General features: G+C 39.8%; 1 protein-coding gene across 4 annotated transcripts in view; it reads right to left on the minus strand.

Moving 5' to 3' along the window:
- The window catches only part of ADCY8 (adenylate cyclase 8), a 262,821-nt gene that overhangs the window by 210,489 nt on the left and 30,588 nt on the right, over positions 1-21,744 (minus strand). For all 4 annotated transcript variants that reach the window (XM_016959871.4, XM_016959870.4, XM_016959869.4 and 1 more), the window contains exon 2: positions 345-494. In XM_016959871.4, the coding sequence (XP_016815360.1) occupies positions 345-494 (150 nt within the window). The remainder of the gene's footprint in view (positions 1-344; positions 495-21,744) is intronic.

The raw sequence follows: 21,744 nt of genomic DNA on the forward strand, positions 1-21,744 counted from the left end.
TTTACAGTTTAAAAGAAAGAGGGTCAAAGATAGGCATGCTGATGATTTTGAGGAATCATGACCTTGTTCACAAACACAGATGTCAGTGAAAGGTGTCAGAAAATAAATTTGTGACTGTAACCTCTTTATTTCTTATGGGGAACGATGAATTGAGTGTGGAGAATAAGACCAACCCATTTTGACCTGTAAGTCTAACACAACTATTTCAGACTCTGGAATCCTGTGACATAAACTTTAAGAGAACACTTTTAAGTCATGACATGTTTGGGAGTAAAACAGTAGCTCCATATAATTTAGAGACTGGCTAGGTGATAATTAAAACACACAGCCTTGTCAGTTGGTACCTGTCTTTGGTTCTCTGTCTCCAGGCGCAGCCTGGCCTCCACACACCTCCGAGTCTCCAGGAAAGCTTGGCGCTGGGCCCGGTCTGACAGGTAACTGATGAAGATTCCAGCTGTGTTCATACACATGAATAACACTGCCTGGGCCACAACCTAAAACAAACACAGTCTGGTCAGGTGCTTAAAACAAAAGCTATTTACAAGCAACAATAAAATACACAAATAAATATGAATTTCCAAGGTAAATCCTAATGTAGTAATCCATATGTTTAATCACATGTTTGTAGAGCTATGCCCTTCATTCAGATCTTGAGGCAAATGTCATCCCTTTGGAGAGGGCTTCTTTCACCACTTTCTCCAATTTAAGGCTTCTTTCTCCCCAGGTTTAGACTGGAGTCTTCATGGGAAACCTGCTGTGAAAAAGAGGGAATCTGGTTGGCTTCTTCACTCCACCTTTATCTGTCTCCCCTTCACCAGCAAAAGCTTCTGGCTTTTAAGGGGCTGGAGAATCTGGTGGCAATAAAAAGAAGAGACTAATAAGAAACAGGAAAGGAATCCATTGAATACCTTTGCCTTCGAATACATTGACTACTATATTTAGACTCTGGTGTTCTCGGGTCTTCTTGGATAGAATCCAAGTCTTGTTTCTAACTCAAGAAAAGAAACACGTTTTTCTATTGCTTTTCATCTCCACTTCCATTATTCTATTTCTAGGCATCAAAATATGCTTCCTGGACTCTTAAATTGGGCTTCCTACTTTTTCATTTGCCCCCTTTCTAACTACTGTTCAGTCAAGAAAAGTAGACAGATTCTTAAAAAGGGGTCAACACATGGAAGAATTTCATACACAAAGTATGAATTTCTTTATTTTCGTGGCTTTAGCCTGAGAACAGGTCACAGCTCATGCAGTGTGTGGTAGCTATAACTCCAATAGAAAATGCAGGTGGCTTAAAGAAGCAAAGAACAGAGTTCCAGACCACTGTAGCTTCCAGAAGGTGGGAGGAGAATTCCAAAAAGAAAAGAACTCGGTGAAAGAAAACCTAAAATTGTTTTATAACCTCTTATCTGAACCACATATGCATAGGGAAGACAGTAAGCAATTGAGTTAAGGATAAAATAACTGAACTGATATTTGAACTGCAGTCCAAAAGACAGACTTTCTTTTGATTTCAATCAAGTTAATTACCTGCTAAAGTGAAACAGAACAAAACAAAAATCACTATTTCCAGGGGAATGTAAGATAATTCAGTCTTAACCATAGAGCATTCACAATGCCCAGAACATAGCACAGAATTATGTGACATAAAAATAAACATTAAAATGTGACTCAATCTCAAGAGAAAAGATAGTCAACAGACATCTATTCTAATCTGACCCAGATGTTGGAATCAGCAGGTCGAGATTGTAATAGTTCTTACAACTTTGCTCAGTGACATTCTAGCAGTGAATGAAATTCACTGAAAGTAAATATTTTAGCAGTGAATGAAAAGATAAGAAATAAGAAAAGAAATAGAAACCTCAAAAAAAGAAAATTTCAGAACTGAAAAAGAAAATATCTGAACCAACTGGATATTAACAGCAGAACATAGATGATGGAAGAATCAGTAAATTTGGAAATACACCAATGGAATATAACCATTTTGAAAAAATTATTATAAATAATTATTTAATAATATATAAATAAATAAAAATATATTTTATATACTTTTTTGATATGGAGTCTCACTCCATCACCCAGGCTGGAGTGCAGTAGTGTGATACTGGTTCACTGCAACTTCTGCCCCTCGGGTTCAAGTGATTCTCCTGCCTCAGCCTCCTGAGTAGCTGGGATTACAGGTGTGTACTACCATGCCCAGCTAATTTTTGTATTTTTAGTAGAGAGGGGGTTTCACCATGTTGGCCAGGCTGGTAGGTCTCAAACTCCTGACCTCAAGTGATCTATCCACCTTGACCTCTGAAGGTGCTGGGATTACATACATCAGCAACTGTGCCTGGCACATATGTATATATATTTGAGATAGGGTCTCACTCTGTCACCCAGACAGGAGTGCAGTAGCATGATCTTGGCTCACCGCAACCTCTGCCTCCCAGATTCAAGCAATTCTCCTGCCTCAGCCTCCCGAGTAGCTGGGATTACAGGTGTGCACCACCGCATGTGGCTAATTTTTGTATTTTTAGTAGAGATGAGATTTTCCTATGTTGGCCAGGCTGGTCTTGACATCCTGACCTCAGGTGATCTGCCTGCCTGGGCCTTCCAAAGTGCTGGGGTTACATGTGTGAGCCACCACGGTCAGCCAAAAAAAATTTTTTTTAATGATTTATGAAAAGGTTTTAGTAGTTCGTGTGACAACATTGAAGGGCCTAACATACATATAATTGGATTCTCAGAAGGAAAGGAAGGAAAGAATGGGGCTAAACTAATTTGTTTAAAGATATAATGCAATTCTTATAAATTTTATAAAGATACGTATTTACAGGTTCAATAATCTTAGCAAACCCTACATAGGATAACTGTGAACAAAACTATTCCTGGGCACATCATAATCAAAATGCTAAAAAAACAAAATCTTGAAAACAGTCAGATAAAAATGTTACATATAGGAGACATATTCTTCAGTTATGATAAAGATTTCCACATTAGATAAAAAGAAATATTATATGTCCTATTTGTAAAATATAGTCCTAAAATATATTGATATAAAAATTTGGAAGTGAAAACAAAATAAAGCTGGCTTTGTTGTATAAATGCCAGACTACAGATAATTTTTTGAAAAGTGCATTACTAGAGATAAGTAGGGTCACTATACAATAATAAAGGGTTTAATACATCAGAAATACATAAAAATTCTGAACATGGACACATTTAATAGCATAGCCTCAAAGTATACACTGCAAAATAAGATAAAAGTCTATGTAATTATTTATAAATCTATAGTCATAGTGGTCTCTTTTAACACAATTTTCAGCAGTTTATATACCAAACAGATTAAAAAGTCAGCAAAGATAGAGATAATTTGGAAAGCTCATATGATTAACAACCTTGAAATGAAACATTGATATGGTTTGGCTGTGTACCTACCAAAATCTCATCTTGAATTGTAGCTACCATAATTCTGAGGTGTAGTGGGAGGGATCCAGTGGGATAAAATTAAATCATGGCGATGGTTTCCCCCATACTGTTCTCATGGTAGTGAATAAGTCTTAAGGTATCTGATGGTTTTATAAGAGATTTCTTCTTTCACTTGGCTTTCATTCTGTCTTGCCTGCCACCATGTAAGACATGCCTTTCTCCTTCTGCCGTGATTGTGAGGCCTCCCCAGCCACGTGGAACTGTGAGTCCATTAATCCTCTTTTTCTTTATAAATTACCCAGTCTCAGGTATGTCTTTATCAACCTCATGAAAACGGACTAATACAAACATGCTATTCAATAATTAGACAGTAGAAATTCTTTTAAGGCACATATTGAAAATTTGTAAAATATCATCTTAGGATAGGACTTGAAGTTAGCCTCAGCAAATTCTGAAAACCAGGTTTCATCTCCTGTTACAGTGTTTCAAAGAAATGCTTCAGGATCTTGATCCTACTTGTTTAAAATGTCCACTGAAAGCTCTGCTCTTGTCTGCAGCTGATTTGGGCACATGGATTTTGATACCCATCAAGTAGAGTTCGATCAACTTTCATTGTTCAGCCAGAATTGTGTAAGCTGAACTCATTAAGATGTCAATGATATTGGCTATTGTTTCTGCCATTAATAGTTGGTCCTCTTCAATTAGGACATGGACACAATTGACTTTTTCTTCACAGATTGATGTGGATTGTCTGCCCTGTGGGCTTTACATCTTCAACATCATCTCATCCTTTCTTAAAATGAGTGATCCATTTGTAAACTGTCGATTTCTCTGGGGCATTCTTTCTATGAACTTTTGTAAAGCACCAGTGATTTCACCATTCTTCCACCAAAGCTTCCCCATCAATTTGACGTTTGTCCTTACTTCAATTTTAGCAGAATTCGTGTTGCTCTGATAGGGTTTCTTTTGTAACTGATATCTTATCCTTTTTAGTATCTCAAGTTGAATCCTATTTAGACACATTGCCACATTTGTATAAGTTTATTTTGGTGCAAAAAGTTTTGAAATCCATATTATCTTACCATAAACCCATCATTTAAATCCAGTTAAATAAACAACTGTGAGTAATCACTGATCCTGTGGAGTCAAGTGGGCATGAACATTTTGAAAAATCTCTCGTATTGCTTAGTTTGACTTCAGTTGTTTTTAAATTTTATATCATTGGAATCACATTTTTTACTAAACATTATTTTCTTTATTCATTTTGATGCATACATTGAGAGTTCCTTTATTTTTACTGCTAAATAGTACTTAATACACCACAAAATATTTATCTGTTCCACTACTCGTGGACATTCTGATTATTTCCACTCCCATTCTCTCGTGGAAAATGCTGCTCTGAACATTGTGGGCATGTTCCTGGGGCACATGTGCAAAGGTGACTCTGGGGTGTGGAGTGGGAATACTCAGTGCTAACCTGGTGGATACAGAATGGTCTCCCATTATGATTTTAATATCAATTTCCCAGATTACTAACATTTCACACTGGCTAGGTTGTGGGGAAAATAGTCACTCTTATACCTAGTTGGTGAAATGTGTGAATTTGGCAATATCTGTAAAAATTGACAATATTTCTACTCATGAGTTCAGTAACCCTAATTCTGCAGACTTATTTCATAAATATGACCATCCATGTGCAAAGATCAAAGGATATAATAAGATCCTTTACAATAGTAAATAATTAGAAATAACTTAAATGACCCTAAACAGAGGATTGGTCATACTATAAATCCATCCAGTTGAAAAGTGGGTGTGGGAGAAGGAAAGAACTAACATGTACTATCATTTTTAAATGCGCAGACACACTCAATAAGTTATTGGGTAATGCCGGGGACAGAAACTGAAGTCTGGGTTTTTAAACTCTACCTTTTTGTTTTTTGTATATGTGCATGTAGTGTACCTATTATAATATAATATATTGTTAAAATAGTAAAATGAAGACTTCCCATCATGACAGTGAGGATCGTTTGATCCTCTTCAAGACCATTTTGTACTTTTCCTCACTTACTCATCTTGCTCTAACCAATCTGATTTCTGTTACTTTCCATTCCTTCGTTAGATTTTTACCATTTCTGGGACATTCAAATGTCGTCTCCTCTTCTTCGAACACTACTCTCCATACTTCTTGCCTTGCTGATTCCTCTTATCCTTCTGTTCTTGGCTTTATTATAGTTTTCTCAGATAGACACTCCCTGATCACTGTATCAAAGTAGGATTTCCCTGCTATACTTTATTCCTGCACCCTGTGAATTTATCACAAATTGTAATTATATATTATTTGCTTGCTTGGTTACTTGATGCCTATCTGCCACACTGGATTGTGAGTTCTAATAATACAGAGATGATGTTTGTTTTAGCCATTAATGGACAACTAGCATCCAGCACAGTAAATAAATGCTCAGCATAGTGTCAATTAATTGCTCAGCACTTAATAAGTTCTAGATATTTGATAAATAAATACATGAATGGGTGAATAGCTTTCCTATGTACCAGTAATTATCATTTATAAAATATGCCAGAACAATGATCTTACAATAGCATTGGTAAGATAAAACACCAAAACTATTCTTAAGCAATACTAACAAATGCATGAGAGCTAGAAAAGAAAAAAAGTACATGACTTCACAAAAGATAAAGAAGAGAGGTATTTCTGTTAAAAATGCTATTATTAACTATGTTAATAGTTATAATATGTAACTATATATAGGCATGACCTAAGATGATTTACAGCTTTAATATTATTACAATCAAAATCCCATATGGAATTTTTATTTGGGACTTGAAAGATGATTTAAAAGTATATCTGAAAGAACACATGAGTTAGACTATCAAATAAATTTTTAACAGAAGAGATTAGAGGGGGGTCTTGACCAACCAGAAGGTAACATGTAGTATAATGCTATGATAATTAAAACTGTCACAGCAGAGAAAAACCCAACTGCAAAACTAATGGAATAAAGTAGACTATGCTGTATAGAAACAGACAATAAAAATTGTAACAAGTTTGTACATGATACATGTAGCTCAAAGATTAACGGTTTAAAGGGAAAGAAAATTTTCCCAAAAAAGATAATTGGTCAACTACAGGGGAAAAAAATGGACTGATAGTCACCTCATATTATATGCAAAAATAAATGCCAATGGATTAGAGCTAAATGTGGAAAATGAAACTATAAAAAGGGGGAAAAATAAAGGGGAATACTGCTCTAATCTAAGCAGAAAAATGTGAGCAAAGTCTCAAATTAAAGGAAACTGGTTCTTATTAACAAAACCAATCTGATACCTTGCTGATATGAAGGAACTTTACTGTAATATTTATGAGAAGAAAATTGGCAACATGTTGCAAAATTTGACTCATTTCTTTTGACCCACTGACCCAACCTCTACAAATCTGTCTTTAGGAGATCAGCAGACAGAACATTAGAAACTTCTGTTAGGGAATATTCATTGTAGCTTTATTCATGAAAAATTTATAAATGGAAACTGCATATTTTTAACAGTAAGAGAAATGGCTGAATAAATTGTGGTCTGTGTAAATAAAAAGAATGTAAAATTGCATTTAAAATACTTAATGACATTAGCAAATCTCTGATGAATTAAGTAAAATGTAATATTTTAAACTGCACTTAACATACAAATCTATAAATTCAATGTGATTCTAATGCTTAAAATATGAAGAAATATATATGATATACATATATACATATATAAATAAAAATAAGTACATAAGTCTGCACGCACTTGTGTAAATATGTGTGTATCTGTGTGTGTACTGAAATAGGAAGAATAAGTTATTCAAACAAACTCAGTTGTGGAGATCTAACAAGGCAGTATAAACCCTAAGGTGTCAAGACATACACTTAGACAGGTGACCCTAGCATTTGGGGCTTCTTCCTTCCTGGGGGCATTTGCAGATTCCAAAAGAGATGACTGAGAGTCTGAGAAGCAGAGCAGGATGTTCAAAACTTATGCAGCCAGTAGAACAAATCCTGAGGTCTGGAACCAATGGGAAAAAAACAATGCAGAAAAGACCATCCAGATAGAGTCTCCTGATCTTGGCCAGTAACTGTCCTCACAAATAACTTTAAAAATAAGTGTTTGGGTTTTAGTGTCTAGTAATTATCTAAAAATGCCTGAACTGCTCAATTATTACTATTATTAATTTTTACTAAATGTTTTGATGGAAATACCACTCCATTGTGGCAGTAGCAGATTGGTAGTTCCATGAAGGGTTAAATGCGTATGGTGATGACCATCTCAGATTGGTTGTGCTTTGTAATCCCTCCCACCTACGGCTCTACCTGGATCCCTCAGTTCCCATCCTATCTGTAAGCCACCTCTGACCCAGAGTTGATGTGCTAGGTGTGAGATACTTGAGAAATATTTATTAATCATTTTTTCCTGCCCTTATGCATTTGTAAACTACATTTGAAAAGCCTTCCTAACCCCTCACTTCTATTAATTAATCCATTAGAAATTATTTATGGAACGAATTCTATGTGTCAGGCAGTTTTATAAACCGGCAGTGTACAAAGCAGGTAATGTCCTGCTGTCATTCTAGTGGTGGGAGATGGGCAATAAACAAGTAAACCAAGGAATATTTAACACATGGTGGTGGTGGTAGTATGAGAGTGTGATAAATGCCATAAATAATAATACAGCAGCATAAGTAGGATGGAAAGTGATGGCACAGGAATAAGACTGCTAATTTAAAGGGAGTTCAGAGAAGGCCTCTCTGATAAGAAGACATTTGAGCAACGACCTGAAAGAAGTGAGGGAGTCATCCTCATTTGGGAAGAGCATTCCAGGCACAGAAAAGTTCCAAGGTTCTGAGGCAGGAGAAGCAAGAACCCACTTCAGCCCAGCATGCAGCCCACTGTGGCTGGAGCAGAGAGCCTTGTGGGAGCCTGGGGAAGAGCTTTCAGAAGCAGACTCTGAAAGGTCTCAAAGGGCCAGACCATGGAGGGTCTTGAAGCTTTTCTCTCCATGAGATGGGAAGGCCCTGCAAAGTTCTTAGCACTTGGAAACATGACCTACCATCTGTGTTTCAAGAGTCACCTGGGCGACTGTGAAGAAAACAGACAGTAGTGCAGCAAGGACAGTCAGGGAGACAAGTTAGAGGCTGCTTCCAAGTGTCTCCTTGAAAAGAGATTTTGACTTGGACCACAGTGGTAATTATGCAGGTGATGAGATAGGGCCACACCCTGAATGTATTCCAAGGGAAGAGACAACAGGATTTGCTGGTGGATTTTTTGTGGACTACATAGAAAAGAGAAGAGACAAAGATGATTCTCAGCAAGTTTTAGTTAAAAAAAATGCAGATCCTTTGGCCATACTGAGACCCACTGAATACAAATATCCAGGGATGTGATCTTGGAGAACTTTATTTTTAGGAAGGTCCCAAGTCGATCTGCTGCAGTGGGTCCATAGACTGGCATGAAGAAATCTCTGAGTCATGTCAATGACCTGATGATCACGTATAACACTGAACTTTGATATCCTTTTTATATGTCCATCAACCTTACTCAATCTGAACTCCCCCAGGGCAGAGCTTGTGTCCACTGTCTCTTATCTCCTAGCACAGGGCCTAGCATCCCAGTGCTTCATACACTTGCTGAATCTAACCGAGTTGACACAATAACATGAGTGAATTCCAATTGCCCACCTCTTTGGTCCAGTTTTGTGATCACTGGAAAGTGGAAAGTTGTCACTCTGAGGTGAGAAGTCCTCTATGAATTCTTCTGGAACAGGAAGAAGATTCCCTCCTCACTTTCCCCTTCTCGTTCCCCCAACCCCAGGAGTGGAAAGGTTCTCCATGAAGCTGGGGTGATAGAGACAGCATGGGCACTGCTGTTTGACGCCAGGGAGTTCAAAGTTGGAAGCACTCACAGAGCCAGCTTCCCCATTGATATAGGATTTGTGTTTTAAGGGCCTAACTCCCCAGAGTGGAGGTGGGAAAGGGGGCTATCTCCCTGGGGTGTCCTGAGGGGCCCCTCCTCTCCACTCTGCACTCACTGTGTGTTTTCTGGTACCACAGGAAGTTCCACTATATTTTCTTCATAGCACACTTTGTACAAGGAACATCCCCACAGTCTGCAGCCCAAGCTGTTGAAGGCTAGAAAGGCCTGCTTTATTCAGAGCGGAAAGAAGATACTTCCACCTATTTCTGGATCTCCCTGAAGCACCCACTCAAGTGTGATTGTGTGCGTGGAAAGACCAGCTCTGGGAAAGTGATCCCTGGATCTGGGCCTTGAGTTCATTTTCTTTTAAACATTTAGACAGAAAATAAAGGAACGATGTGTTGCAATCCAGTACTGATTTGCATTTGGATATTTTCCAATACTTTCTTTTGTGGATCTTTTACCCTGGTTTGTCCTTAGGACTGATGTTTCATCATAAATTTTGGAGAATGTTAAAACTGAAATTGGGAGACTAAATAATAACAAGTATGACTTACTTTAATTGAGTTTATATTACGTGCAGAACACTTTACAAAGTCCCTTTCATACATGTTCCTATTTAATTTCAGTGAGGAAGGAGCTATTATTATGTTTATTTTACATATGTGGGAGCTTGGGATCAGAGAAGTTAAGGAACATCTCTAAAGTTAAACAGCTCCACAGTGGTAGGCCTGGGAATTGGGTACAGGAGGGTGGGGTCTAAGCAAGACCTGGCTAGGATCTGATGGAGACCTTTCATATTCAGAGAAAACAAAGCCCACTCAGGAGACAGGGGTATAATTTAGTAAATAAATACTGGACAAGGCAGGAAACAGGTTTAATATTTTGCCACAATGTGCTGGGTGTATGGGAAAAATGTAGGTAAAGGTCTCATATATGCAGGTAAACGAGCCTGGCTGAAGAAGTGTTGGCCTCATTCTCTAATAGCTAGCTAGCATTTGTTGAGCAGAACACTTAATATGTGCCAGGAATCATCCAAAGTGCCTTGCATATTTTAATTCATTTAGTCTTCACAATAGCCCAATATGGTAGACACTATAACATGAGCATTTTGTAGATGCCGGAGCTGAAGCTCGAAGTTTAATCATTTGCTTGAGATAACGAATGATGCAAGTGGTAAGGCTGAGGTGTGATCCCTGGTAATGGGAGCCAGAGCCTGAATTATAACAGCTGTGCTCACCAACCCCATGGCTGAGTCTCTGCTGGACTAACACAACGACAGTTCACCCCATCAACAAATCCAGGCTCGCCACATGCACCCTAGGATTCGGCCATTTTTACAGATCAGTTCTTGAGCCTGGTAAAGGGAAAAGAGCCTTGGGAAGGAGGTGCGTGTTGTCTGCAGGCCTTTCCAGCACAGTCTGGAAGACCAGGTTGGCTTCCAGGTGGCTCTAGGAAATAAAAGAGAGCCACCTAAGGCAGGGAAAGGGTCTTCAAATGCATGGTAAAAAATAGTTACTTCATTCAGTTAAGACGTTCATGGAGCATTTCACTGTGAACTAGGTCCCATTCCTGTCTAGGTCCTGTATGTTTATCCCTTCCCTCACAAAGGTGTTCTCAAGCACACCACAATATCTCTATCTTTAAATGGAAAAGCTAAGGCCCTGAGAGTAATTTGCCCAAAGCCAAGTAGCTTAAAAAATTCTGGAGCGGTGATTACCACCTGGGCTATTCCGCCTCAAAGCCTGAGGACGAGGAGTGAGGGAGAAAACCTGGAAGGAGATTAGACGCTCTCCACAGCTCTCAGGGGTGTCTGGAATCTGCAGTAGGTGGGCGTCCTGAGAGAGTGGGTGGGGCAGCTTCCTACTAAACGCCTTTGCACCTGTCAGATGCCAGAGCTTTTGTAATCAGAGACCTGGGTTTTCATCCCTCAGCTCCACCACCTGCTAGCCATGTGAGTTTAGGCAAGTCAGTTTATGTCTCGATGAGCCTCAACTTTCTGATCTGACCAATGGGAATAAACCCTTGCCTCATACAAGTGAGGTTAATACTATATATACGTGTGTGTATATCTAATATATACACATACTATATATACAAATATTATATATATTATATATATCTAATATATACACATACTATATATACACAAATATTTTATATATATACATTATATATGTATATATACTGTATATGAATATGTCTAGCAGATCACAAATGCCCAATAAATGTTAGATATATATGGAAATATGAGGCCATCTATTTTTCCAAAGTCTAGTTTATGGTGTAATTTTTTTCTATTTTATTTCTGGATAAATGATGCACCGTGGATGTTCTTCCTCCAGGTTAAGAAATATCCCAGAGGACCATGAAGTATTAAAGTCTTCCATATTTACGGTGCTTTACAAAGAACGTTTATGTCCATTATTTACTCTGCAGGGAAAAGAGTAGAGGGGGTGCTTAGGGATCAGACAGAGTGGCCTTCAGTCCTGTTGCTGCCATTTACCTCCAGGGGGACTGTAGGAAGTCCTTATCCTCACTACGGGAGTGGATACTCAAAGTGTGATTTGCTGTGCTACGCATAGAGCTTAACAGTTTAGCTTAGTGGCTAAGAATTTGGGCTTCTAATAATGCCATTTACTTGTTATGTAAACTTGGCTCAGTTAATCAACTTTTTTGGCCCCCAAATTTTCTTACCTGGAAGACAGGAATACCTTCCTCAAAATGTTGGATAATCAATGAAATTAGCAGAAGACCTGTAACTCAATCATTACTCAATATGTATTGACTGTGGTTGCAGTTATTGTCATTATTATTGTTTTCATTGTCTATATGTCACTACAGTGACCCACTGAAGGGATTTAGCAGGTAAGTGACTTGGTCGGGTATGTGTTATAGAAAGGCCACTTGAGGAATAGTTATCGCGAAGGTTAAACTCTTTAAGGATTCAGTGAGGAAAGGGATAAAAGAGGAAGAAAATCCATAGGAGTAGCTGCAGAGACAAGAGGAAGGACAAACGGTTCCCACCAACATCCTCTGCCAGGGTCGTGGGCTTTTCCCACAGCTGTTGGCTCTGTGGCCATGCTTCCTGCCTGCCCTTTATAAATAGTACACACTGAATTGGAGAAAGAATTATAAATAGTTCATAGTGAAGCTTAAAAAATAACATAGCAATAAAGTAGTAAACTTAAGCAAAAAATCTAAGAAAAGGTAAAAAAAAAAATGAGGCCTGCTGAACTCAGCTAAAAAAGTAAATAAAAGTAAAATAAATAAAAGAGTAAAACTGAATGATGAAAAACCTCTATTAACAACTTGAATTCCAAGAATAATATCCTGAGAAATTACAAAGTAAGAAGGGGAAAAAAATAGTCATTTCAAATGATAACAGAAAGAATTTTGAAAAATAGAATGAAAAGAACAAGAACAGGGATATAAGGTTTTTAAAAAAATGAGTTTAAAAAACTAAGGCTGGGCACGGTGGCTCACGCCTGCATCCCAGCACTTTGGATGGCCAAGGCAGGTGCATCACCTGAGGTCAGGTGTTCAAGACCACCCTGGTCAACATGGCAAAACCCCATCTCTACTAAAAATAAAAAAATTAGCCGGGCATGGTGGTGGATGCCTATAATCCCAGCTACTTGGGAGGTGGAGGCAGGATAATTGCTTGAACCCAGGAGGTAGAGGTTGCAGTGAGCTAGTGAGCTGAGATCGCACCATTGCACTCCAGCCTGGGCAACAAGAGTGAAACACCATCTCACACACACACACACACACACACACACACACACAGACACAAACATTAAGGAAGAAGTAAAAATGTTAAAGGCTAAAAATAAGGCCCATAATTGAGAAAAAATAAAAGAAGTGATTACAGCATTTAAAAATAGGTAAAAATGATGAAGGAATTTTTGCACAAATTTTAAAGTTAAATTATGCTAATGCACAGTAGTTTAAGATATCAACATATTCAAAATGTCTATTTATTGTATTCAGAGAAGTGGACAAAACAAGTAGCCATAATTATTCCAGGAGTGTTTTGCAGCCTGACTTAATTCTACCATTTAGAAATCCTGCCAGCCTCTTCAGAAGGGGACTTGGGGGAACCTCTGTTTACACACTCCAGCTGTTTTCCAGATCCTGTGCTTTAGCCTTTACACATGCTATTTTATGGACAGTCCAGTAGCAACCCTGCTTGGGCTTATTAGCTCCATTTCACAGAAAAGAAAATTGAGGCTCAGAGAGGTTAAATAATAGAGCTAGTAAGTGGTACTAGGGTGATTGACTGTCTTGGTTTGACTGGGACCCAGGGCTTTATTTTAAAACCTGGAGAGTTCTGGGAAGACAAGGAGGAGTTTTATCCACACTTTTCTCCTAGGGTCCACAGATTATGGGTGAGCTAAGAATAATTACATTTTTAAAGAAGTGTGGAAGAAGAAGGAGGAGGTGGAGGAGGAGAAGAGGAAGAGGAGGGGGAGAGAAATTAACTATGTGGTTGGCATAGCCTCAAATATTTACTCATTTACTGCCTGGCTCTTTGCAAATAAAAACAAACAACAACAACAGCAACAAGACTTGTTGAGCCTTTCCTCCCCCGCCATGCTGGAGTAACTGCAGAGAAAAAAAGGTTTCCTTTTGGTCTTCACAGTTATCGGGAAGGGGTGGGGGAAGATTTGCAAGAGTGAAGTCCTTGAGCAGGTGAGAGGGTGGATGTAGTCTAGTGTACCATGGAGGGATTAGGTTTACACGAGCAAAGAACAGGCAAAGTAAGTAGGTACAGGGCAGGGCATTTGCAGCAAGCCTGAACTTCACAGTGTAGCATACAGGTTGCCTGTGATCTGCCTCCCAACACCCTCCCCAGCTTTATCTTTCTTTGTTCTGCCCCTGGAAGTCTCACATGTACCTCCCATTCCCACTCCACCTCCCATGCTTTTTTGTTGAAGCCATACCATTTTTCTGGCATGCTCTTTCTGCAGCTTCCTCCTCATCTGTCTGACAATCATCTATTCAATTCATGGAGGTCAAGCCTCATCTTGGTCGATCACTCTTTTCTTTTTTGATCTCTCGACCTGTACTCTGTATAGGCATCTACTATTGCCCTTAAATGTTGGTGATCAGGCTCACCAATTATGAAATCTCTTAGCCCCAGTGCTTTGCACAGTGCTCGCATTTATTCATCACGGTGCTGCTTCTTATTCATCTGTAGAGTAATCAAATATTTACTGAGTGCCTCCTATAGGTCAGGCAGTGTGCTAGGGTTATATGTATGTGGACCAAACAAACACATATCCTGCCCTCTTGGAGCTTACAGACTAATAATATGCAGTCCTTCTAGGGGAGAGACTAAAGGGCTGTGAGCCAGGCAGCCTTCTCTTAGGGAAGGCCTCTGCTAAATTAGATTCTCATGGACACTCACAGGGATGAAGGGAAGTGCACTTCTTCCCCCCTCAACTGGCTGGGATCATTCTGTGGTTTAGAGCTTTCAGAGTTTGGAAGTCAGAATTTAACTCCAAAACTCCACCTCTGAGAGCCTCTGAGTCTGTTTTAGTTTTTAACTTACTGGTGACCTATTATATACTGTGTGCCAGACACTACCCCTGGCTCAGGGATACAGAACAAGTCTCTGTCCCCCTAGATCTCATATTCCAGTGAAATTACAGTCTCTTCACATGCAAAAGAAAAAATAAATCCTTATCACCTAAAGTTACTGAGAGCATAAAATGAAGCAGAACTTGTCAAATCATTATTAAAGGAATTGGAACTTAGCAGTCAGTGCATGAGGATTCTTCCTGGGTGGCTATAAAGGCTAAACGAGGCCATTGGAAGCGCTGTCTACAAAATACTTAGTATTTGCCTGATACACAGTAAATATCCCAAAATGGCAGCCACTAGTACTGCCATCCTCATGCAGGCTGCCTCCATACTAAAGCACTGGGCAGAGACTATGAATGAGCCTTTGGGATTTGGTGCTTTCCCTCTCCTCTCTGGTTCCCTCTCCTGACTCTTATTTCTTCCCTGTGTGCTTCCAGGCTTCTAGTCACACAGGATAACTTGGAGTTAACTGGACCAACTTTGCTGGCTATTCTCCTTTGGCCTCTAAAAAACTGCCCTTCTGTGTCCCACTCTTTGCCCAGAAAAGTTGTTATCTCTGGACTGTATCTATCAAGTTTCTTCATCTTTAGTTTCCATTTGGGCTTTGCCATGGCTAGCCGAAGAGGAAGACAGAAAAATCAGGAACGAGAGAGAGCAAGATCTGGGGCAATTGCTTATCCTGCTGTGCTGGAGTTTGTGCAATTACTGTATTCCTCTACTGTAGAGGAGCTCTTGTGAGGGCCTGGTGATACCATCCCTCCCCTTGCCCCTTCAGGCCCATAGGAGTGGAAACAGCTTCCTCTGCAGCTAGTCCATGGGTGCTTCATCAAGCCTTGTGGCTCCCTTAATCCCATCTCAAAACTTTGCTTCAGCTCACTTCATTTACTCTTTTGAATGTTTCCTGCTGGAACCCTGAATAATACATGAACCACACCTTGGTGTTTGCACGTTTGGTTCCCTTTTCCTTAAATGTCTCCCTGCTCCCACTCCAAATTCTCTCTCTCTCTCTCTCTTTCTCTCTCTCTGTCACACACACACCCACGCACACACACACAACTACTTCCTCAGCATGCTTCACAATGCACAAGAAGCAGCTTCTCTTTCCCTGAAAGCCCCCTATCTTTTAGGCTGTCCCCCTCTCACATTTCCTGCCAGCAAACTGTTACCATACTGCTCTATAGCTCCTGTCAGTTCTTGGGTCTTGTTTGTGTTTTCCTGCGGGCAGGAGTTACTGCCATCCATTGATGTATTCCTGTAGTTGACACACAGCAGTCATTCAGTAAATCTTTGTTGACAGGACGCTCCTGTGGTTGTCTGTAGGAGCCGCTGGGAGATTCGGCAGGAGAGGCACTGAAGAGGCACCAGTGACCTCTGTGTGCTTGTGGCTCAAGGGAAAAAATCATATGCCCTTATCAAAAGAATGATTTCCTGGGCAGTGGGGCTTTTTCAAGTTTATTTACTCTGGCAATGATGAGATTTTTCCCCATGACTTACTATTATTAATAAAGGATCTACTACCTAAAAAGTCTATCTAAACATGGCAGGATTCTAGACCTTAGTTTTTTTCCATTTGCATATGGAACATGAAATCTTAGGAAGCTTACATTTTCACAGTCACAATCCCTGGTGGCTTTGCGGACAGATCACTGCCTGGGTCACCAACAATGCTGGGCAACATTGATAAAAAGGGAAGGAGTGGCAGGAAACACAAATAACAAGAGGTTCGCTCACCAATCCTGTTTAGATCTCCATGAGAAATGTCAGAACTGAGGGTTTCCAAAAGACCTGTAATAATTTCCTCAGAAAGGCATGGGTGAGTGCCAAGGCCAGATGACAACCTTTCCATGGAGGCTTTGTTCTCAAACAGAGGATTTCAGTTTCTTGATGATACCAATCTTTTAGAGCCATTCATGACTTATCTGCAATGGATGTATATGATTCTTTGCTTATTATACCAAAGAAGAGAGGAAAAAGATATCATGTCCAAAGGAGATAAAATCCCAAATGAAGATAAACCATCTGGCAAACAGTAGGCACACAATAATGAATGAATGTACAAACAGTAAAAAAGAAAATCTTATGCAGATGTGTTATCTTTATTAAATTCATTGATTAAACTCTTTTAGTTAAAAAAAGCACATAGTACTGAATTAACTTTTTATGAATACTAATTACTCAGGGAGGAAATAAGAAGACTATATGAACTATGTCAGGATCCCATGCATGGTTTTTGTTAGGCAAAACTTGCAAGTACTAGATCTCCCAGACTCCCAGCACCATTTCCAAGGTGAAACAGGTCAGTCCTACCTCCTTATTAGTGATCTCAGATGGGGACTATTTTACCTGCAAGGAGACATCTGACAATGCCTGGAGAGGTTTTTGGTTGTCACATCTAGAGAGAGCATGTGCTACTGCCATATATAGTAGTGGAGGCCATAGAGGCTGCCAAACATCCTACACTGCACAAGACAATATTCTCTCCCCCACCAAAAAAATTATCTAGCTCTAAATATCAATAGTTTGAAGACTGAGAAACCTCCTAGAGCTTAGCAGTCACCAGCATACAGTAGATACCCAGTAAATTATTGCTAGATAAATGATAGGTGTGCAGCTTCATTTACAAATCTGTTTTGTTTGCAAAATATAGCAATTATCTTTCAAACATTTCCAAATTTCTAATCCTGTGATAGGGATTTATTTTCTTTTTGTATATGTGACTTTACAGCTATCCATTGAACTGCACACTGAGGGTACAAATATGATCATGACAGATGATCTCCCTGCCCTCAAGTAGTTCAGGTCTGGTGAGGAAGACAGACAATTAGACATGCACTTACTGCATAGAGGAATGAGTGCTAGGACAGAGGTACACTGAGACAATTGATACCTGTCACATGAACAGCTGATTTTATTGAATAGCTACTGTGTCATAGGCATTGCTACCCATTAGATTCACATAGTCAGCCAATGAGGTAGGTGCTACTATTATTATTAGGGTGACCATATAATTTATTGTCCAATCAGAATGGTTTTGACAATGAAAGGGCTGTTTGTAGTAATTCTGTTAGGGTCAGAGGTCTAAACCTCATTTTTCATAAGAAAATAGGGATGCAACGTCACCCTAATCCCCAGTTTATATATGAGGATGCTGAAGCAAAGACAAGTTAAGTAACTTGCTTCAGCTCACCCCTCCATACAAATTTGGAGCCCAGCAAGTCAGGCTTCAGAGACTTATATGGTTTGGCTTTGTGTCCCTGCCCAAATCCAACCTCGAATGGTAATAACCCCCATGTGTCAAGAGTGGGACCAGATGGAGGTAATTGAAACAATGGGGCAGTTTCACCCATGCTATTCTTGGGATAATTAGTCAGTTCTCATGAGATCTGATGGTTTTATAAGCGTCTGGCATGTCCCCTGCTGGCACTCATTCTCTCTTCTGCTGCCCTGTGAAGAAGTGCCTTATACTATAATTGTAAGTTTCCTGAGGCCTCTCCAGCCAGCCATGTGGAACTGTGAGTCAATTAAACCTCTTTTCTTTATAAATTACCCAGTCTTGGGTATTTCTTCATAGTAGTGTGAGAACAGACTAATACAATAAATTGGTACCAGGAGTGGTGTGCTGCTATAAGAGTACTCAAAAATGTGGACGTGACTTTGGAACTGGGTTACAGGCAGAGGTTGGAAAAGTTTGGAGGGCTCAGAAGAAGACAGGAAAATGTGGAAAAGTTTGGAACTTCCTAGACACTTGTTGAATGGCTTTGACCAAAATTCTGATAGTGATATGGACAATGAAGTCCAGGATGAGGTGGTCTCAGATGTAGATGAGAAACATCTGCGGAACTGGAGCAATGGTGACCCTTGCTATGTTTTGGCAAGGAGATTGGCTGCATTTTGCCCCTGCCCTAGAGATCTGTGGAACTTTGAACTTGAGAGAGATGATTTAGGGTATCTAGTGGAAGAAATTTCTAAGCGGCAAAAGGTTCAAGAGAAAGCAGAGCATAAAAGTTCACAAAATTTGCAACCTGACAATGCAAGAGGAAAGAAAAATCCATTTTCTGGAGAGAAATTCGAGCCAGCTGGAGAAATTTGCATAAGTAACGAGGAGCTGAATGTCAATCACCAAGACAATGGGGAAAATGTCTGCAGGGCATGTCAGAGACCTTCACAGCAGCCTCCCTACCCCATCACAGGCCTGGAGGCCAAGGAGGAACAAATGGTTTCCTGGGGTAGGCCAAGGGCCCCCCTGCTGCTCTGTGCAGCCTCAGGACTTGGCGCTCTGAGCCCCAGTCACGGCTAAAAGGGGCCAACATCAGCTTGGGCCATTGCTTGAGAGAGTGACCAGGTGGAGGTATTTGAATCATGGGGTGGTTTCCCCCTTTTCCCCATCCTATTCTCATGATAGTGAGTGAGTCCTCAGGACATCTGATGGTTTTATAAGCATCTGGCATTTCCCCTGCTGGCACTCATTCTATCTTCTGCCACCCTGTGAAGAGGTGTCTTCCACTATGATTGTAAATTTCCTGAGACCTCACCAGGTATGCAGAACTGTGAGCCAATTAAACCTATTTTCTTTATAAATTACCCAATCTTGGGCATTTCTTCATATCAGCATGAGAATGGACTAACACAAAGACTGCGCTTTTAAGCACTAACTATACTATGCTGTAAAGATAATGCATTAGAGTAGAATCTATAGATGGTAGGGAATCCAGGAAGGCTCCCTTGAGGAGGTAACATTTAAGTTGATTCATGAATAATGTATAGAAGTTAGGCAAGCAAGGATGGGGAAAGTGTTTTAAAGAAGCAATGGGTAGAAAGGCAAGAAAATGCAGGAAGCATTTGGGGAGGTAAAAAAGTGCCCAGAATTGCTGGAGAATAGGATGGTAAGGTTGGAGTGGCTGCACATGGTTGGGGAAGCAAGGAGAGAGCCAAGAGATTACCATACCTAAATGCCTCACATTATAGTGCCATTATCTCCTTAAATCCTCATCCCAATCCTGCAAAGTATGACTTCATTGTTTTGTATGAAAAAGAAAGACAGCTTAGATAGCTCACCTAACTTGCCCAAGAATTACATATTTACAATGGAGCTGAGAGTATGGATTCCAAAATCCATTTCATGTCAATATGTCCAATTCTGAACCTCACAATATATGGACTTTCTTATTTTAGGAGGTCACAAACACTTCCTTGAACATTCGAGCTAGAGATGTCACCACCAAATAATTCTTATTAGTATCAATGTTAATAAATTGAGTGTTATGGGGAGATGCTGCTTCTAGGGGATCATGTGCATAAGAAAATCCAACTATTATTTGCAAGGAAAACAAAGAACCAGGTTCAGAGTTCTGTCAAATCTGCATAGGGTTTTGGAGGAAGTTTCTCTCTTTGAATTTGAGTTGTACAAAGTAACATATTATAATGCAGTGGAATGTTCACATCTGTGTCTTCAGTTTGTATGCCATTTTAATTAAATATTTGGGGAGAGAAAGAGAGAAAAAAGAGAGAGAGAAAAACAGATACACAAATAAGGGAAGAAAAATGAAGGTAAGTAAAAGGAAGCAAAAGAGAGAGGAAAGGAGGAAATAAAGCACTTTAAATAATTCCAGCAATGCTGTCTGTTCATGAGCATTTGACATGGAGTGAGAAGATGAGGATCTATAGTGTCTCAAGCTGTGGCCGCCAATAGCGTGCTCACTCCACTGGACTCAGTGTGTCACTAGGTTTAAAGTTACATCTCTTTCATAATCATGCTACCTAAATACAAGCCAACTGCTTTATCTGGAGTTCAACCATACAGAAGGGAAATTTGGCTATCCTGGACTTGCTGAAATATGATACATCCATTTACTGATTTTTGTGGGCATTTGAGAGAGTTTTTAAAAGCATGATTTTTACTCAGCTGTTGGTTTTAAAACCTAACCCCAGTGAAGCAGTGATTCCAAGGAAGTTAGGTTTCACCTAAGTTGCAAAATGGAATATGCGTCACAATCCAGTCATAACACATGAAACAGATGTAGAAGTGAGCAAAAGAGGTATACCTTGGAAAATCCAGTCTTCTGTGCCTCTAATCTAGGATAGATGCATGCAGCCCCTGGCAGAGTAGTTAGCAATGAAAGGTGCATATTAAAAGTTTATTGAATGAAAAAAAAAAGAATTAATGACCCATGAGTTGCTGGCTGTCAGAAAAGAATCGGGTATACTTTCTGAAAAGGCTCCTCATGTGGACACAGGGACATTTTCAACATTGCTGTGGAAATAAAGTCTATAAATATTCACAGATAGGCAAATTAGATATGTTTTGAAGACCAGAGTGAATACCGATTCAATTCTCTCCCCTCTTTATGTAGGGCCTGCCAAGCATTGCATCTAGAATGCTTTATGGATGGGACCTGAAATAATCAAGTGACTCTTTCCCCTGCTGGATGGACCTGGGCCAGCAGGTCACTGCCAAAGCTGCCCTTCTCACCACATTCTCAGTGCCTGACCCCCAGAGGATGGGACAGCAAGGGCTCTGCTTTAACAACATTTAAGAGTGTTTCTTCTAAGGCTAGCTGTAATCATCTAAAAGTGGAGGTGACAGTATGGGCCTGGGGTAGGTTTGTTATAGCTTTGGGGAGTGATGTGTATTGAAGGACCTGGCTTGGGGAGAATACTGTAGGTTCCTCCAGGTGTTGTGTCGGACCAAGGGGCCTCCCTTACAGCAGATGGGGTGCAAGAATTGGCATAAAACTGTGGGATCCTCTGGTTCCAACACTGACTCTACCCCCCAGAAGCTGATGCC

The sequence above is a fragment of the Pan troglodytes genome, chromosome 7, assembly GCF_028858775.2.
Source record: "Pan troglodytes isolate AG18354 chromosome 7, NHGRI_mPanTro3-v2.0_pri, whole genome shotgun sequence".
NCBI lineage: Eukaryota > Metazoa > Chordata > Mammalia > Primates > Hominidae > Pan > Pan troglodytes.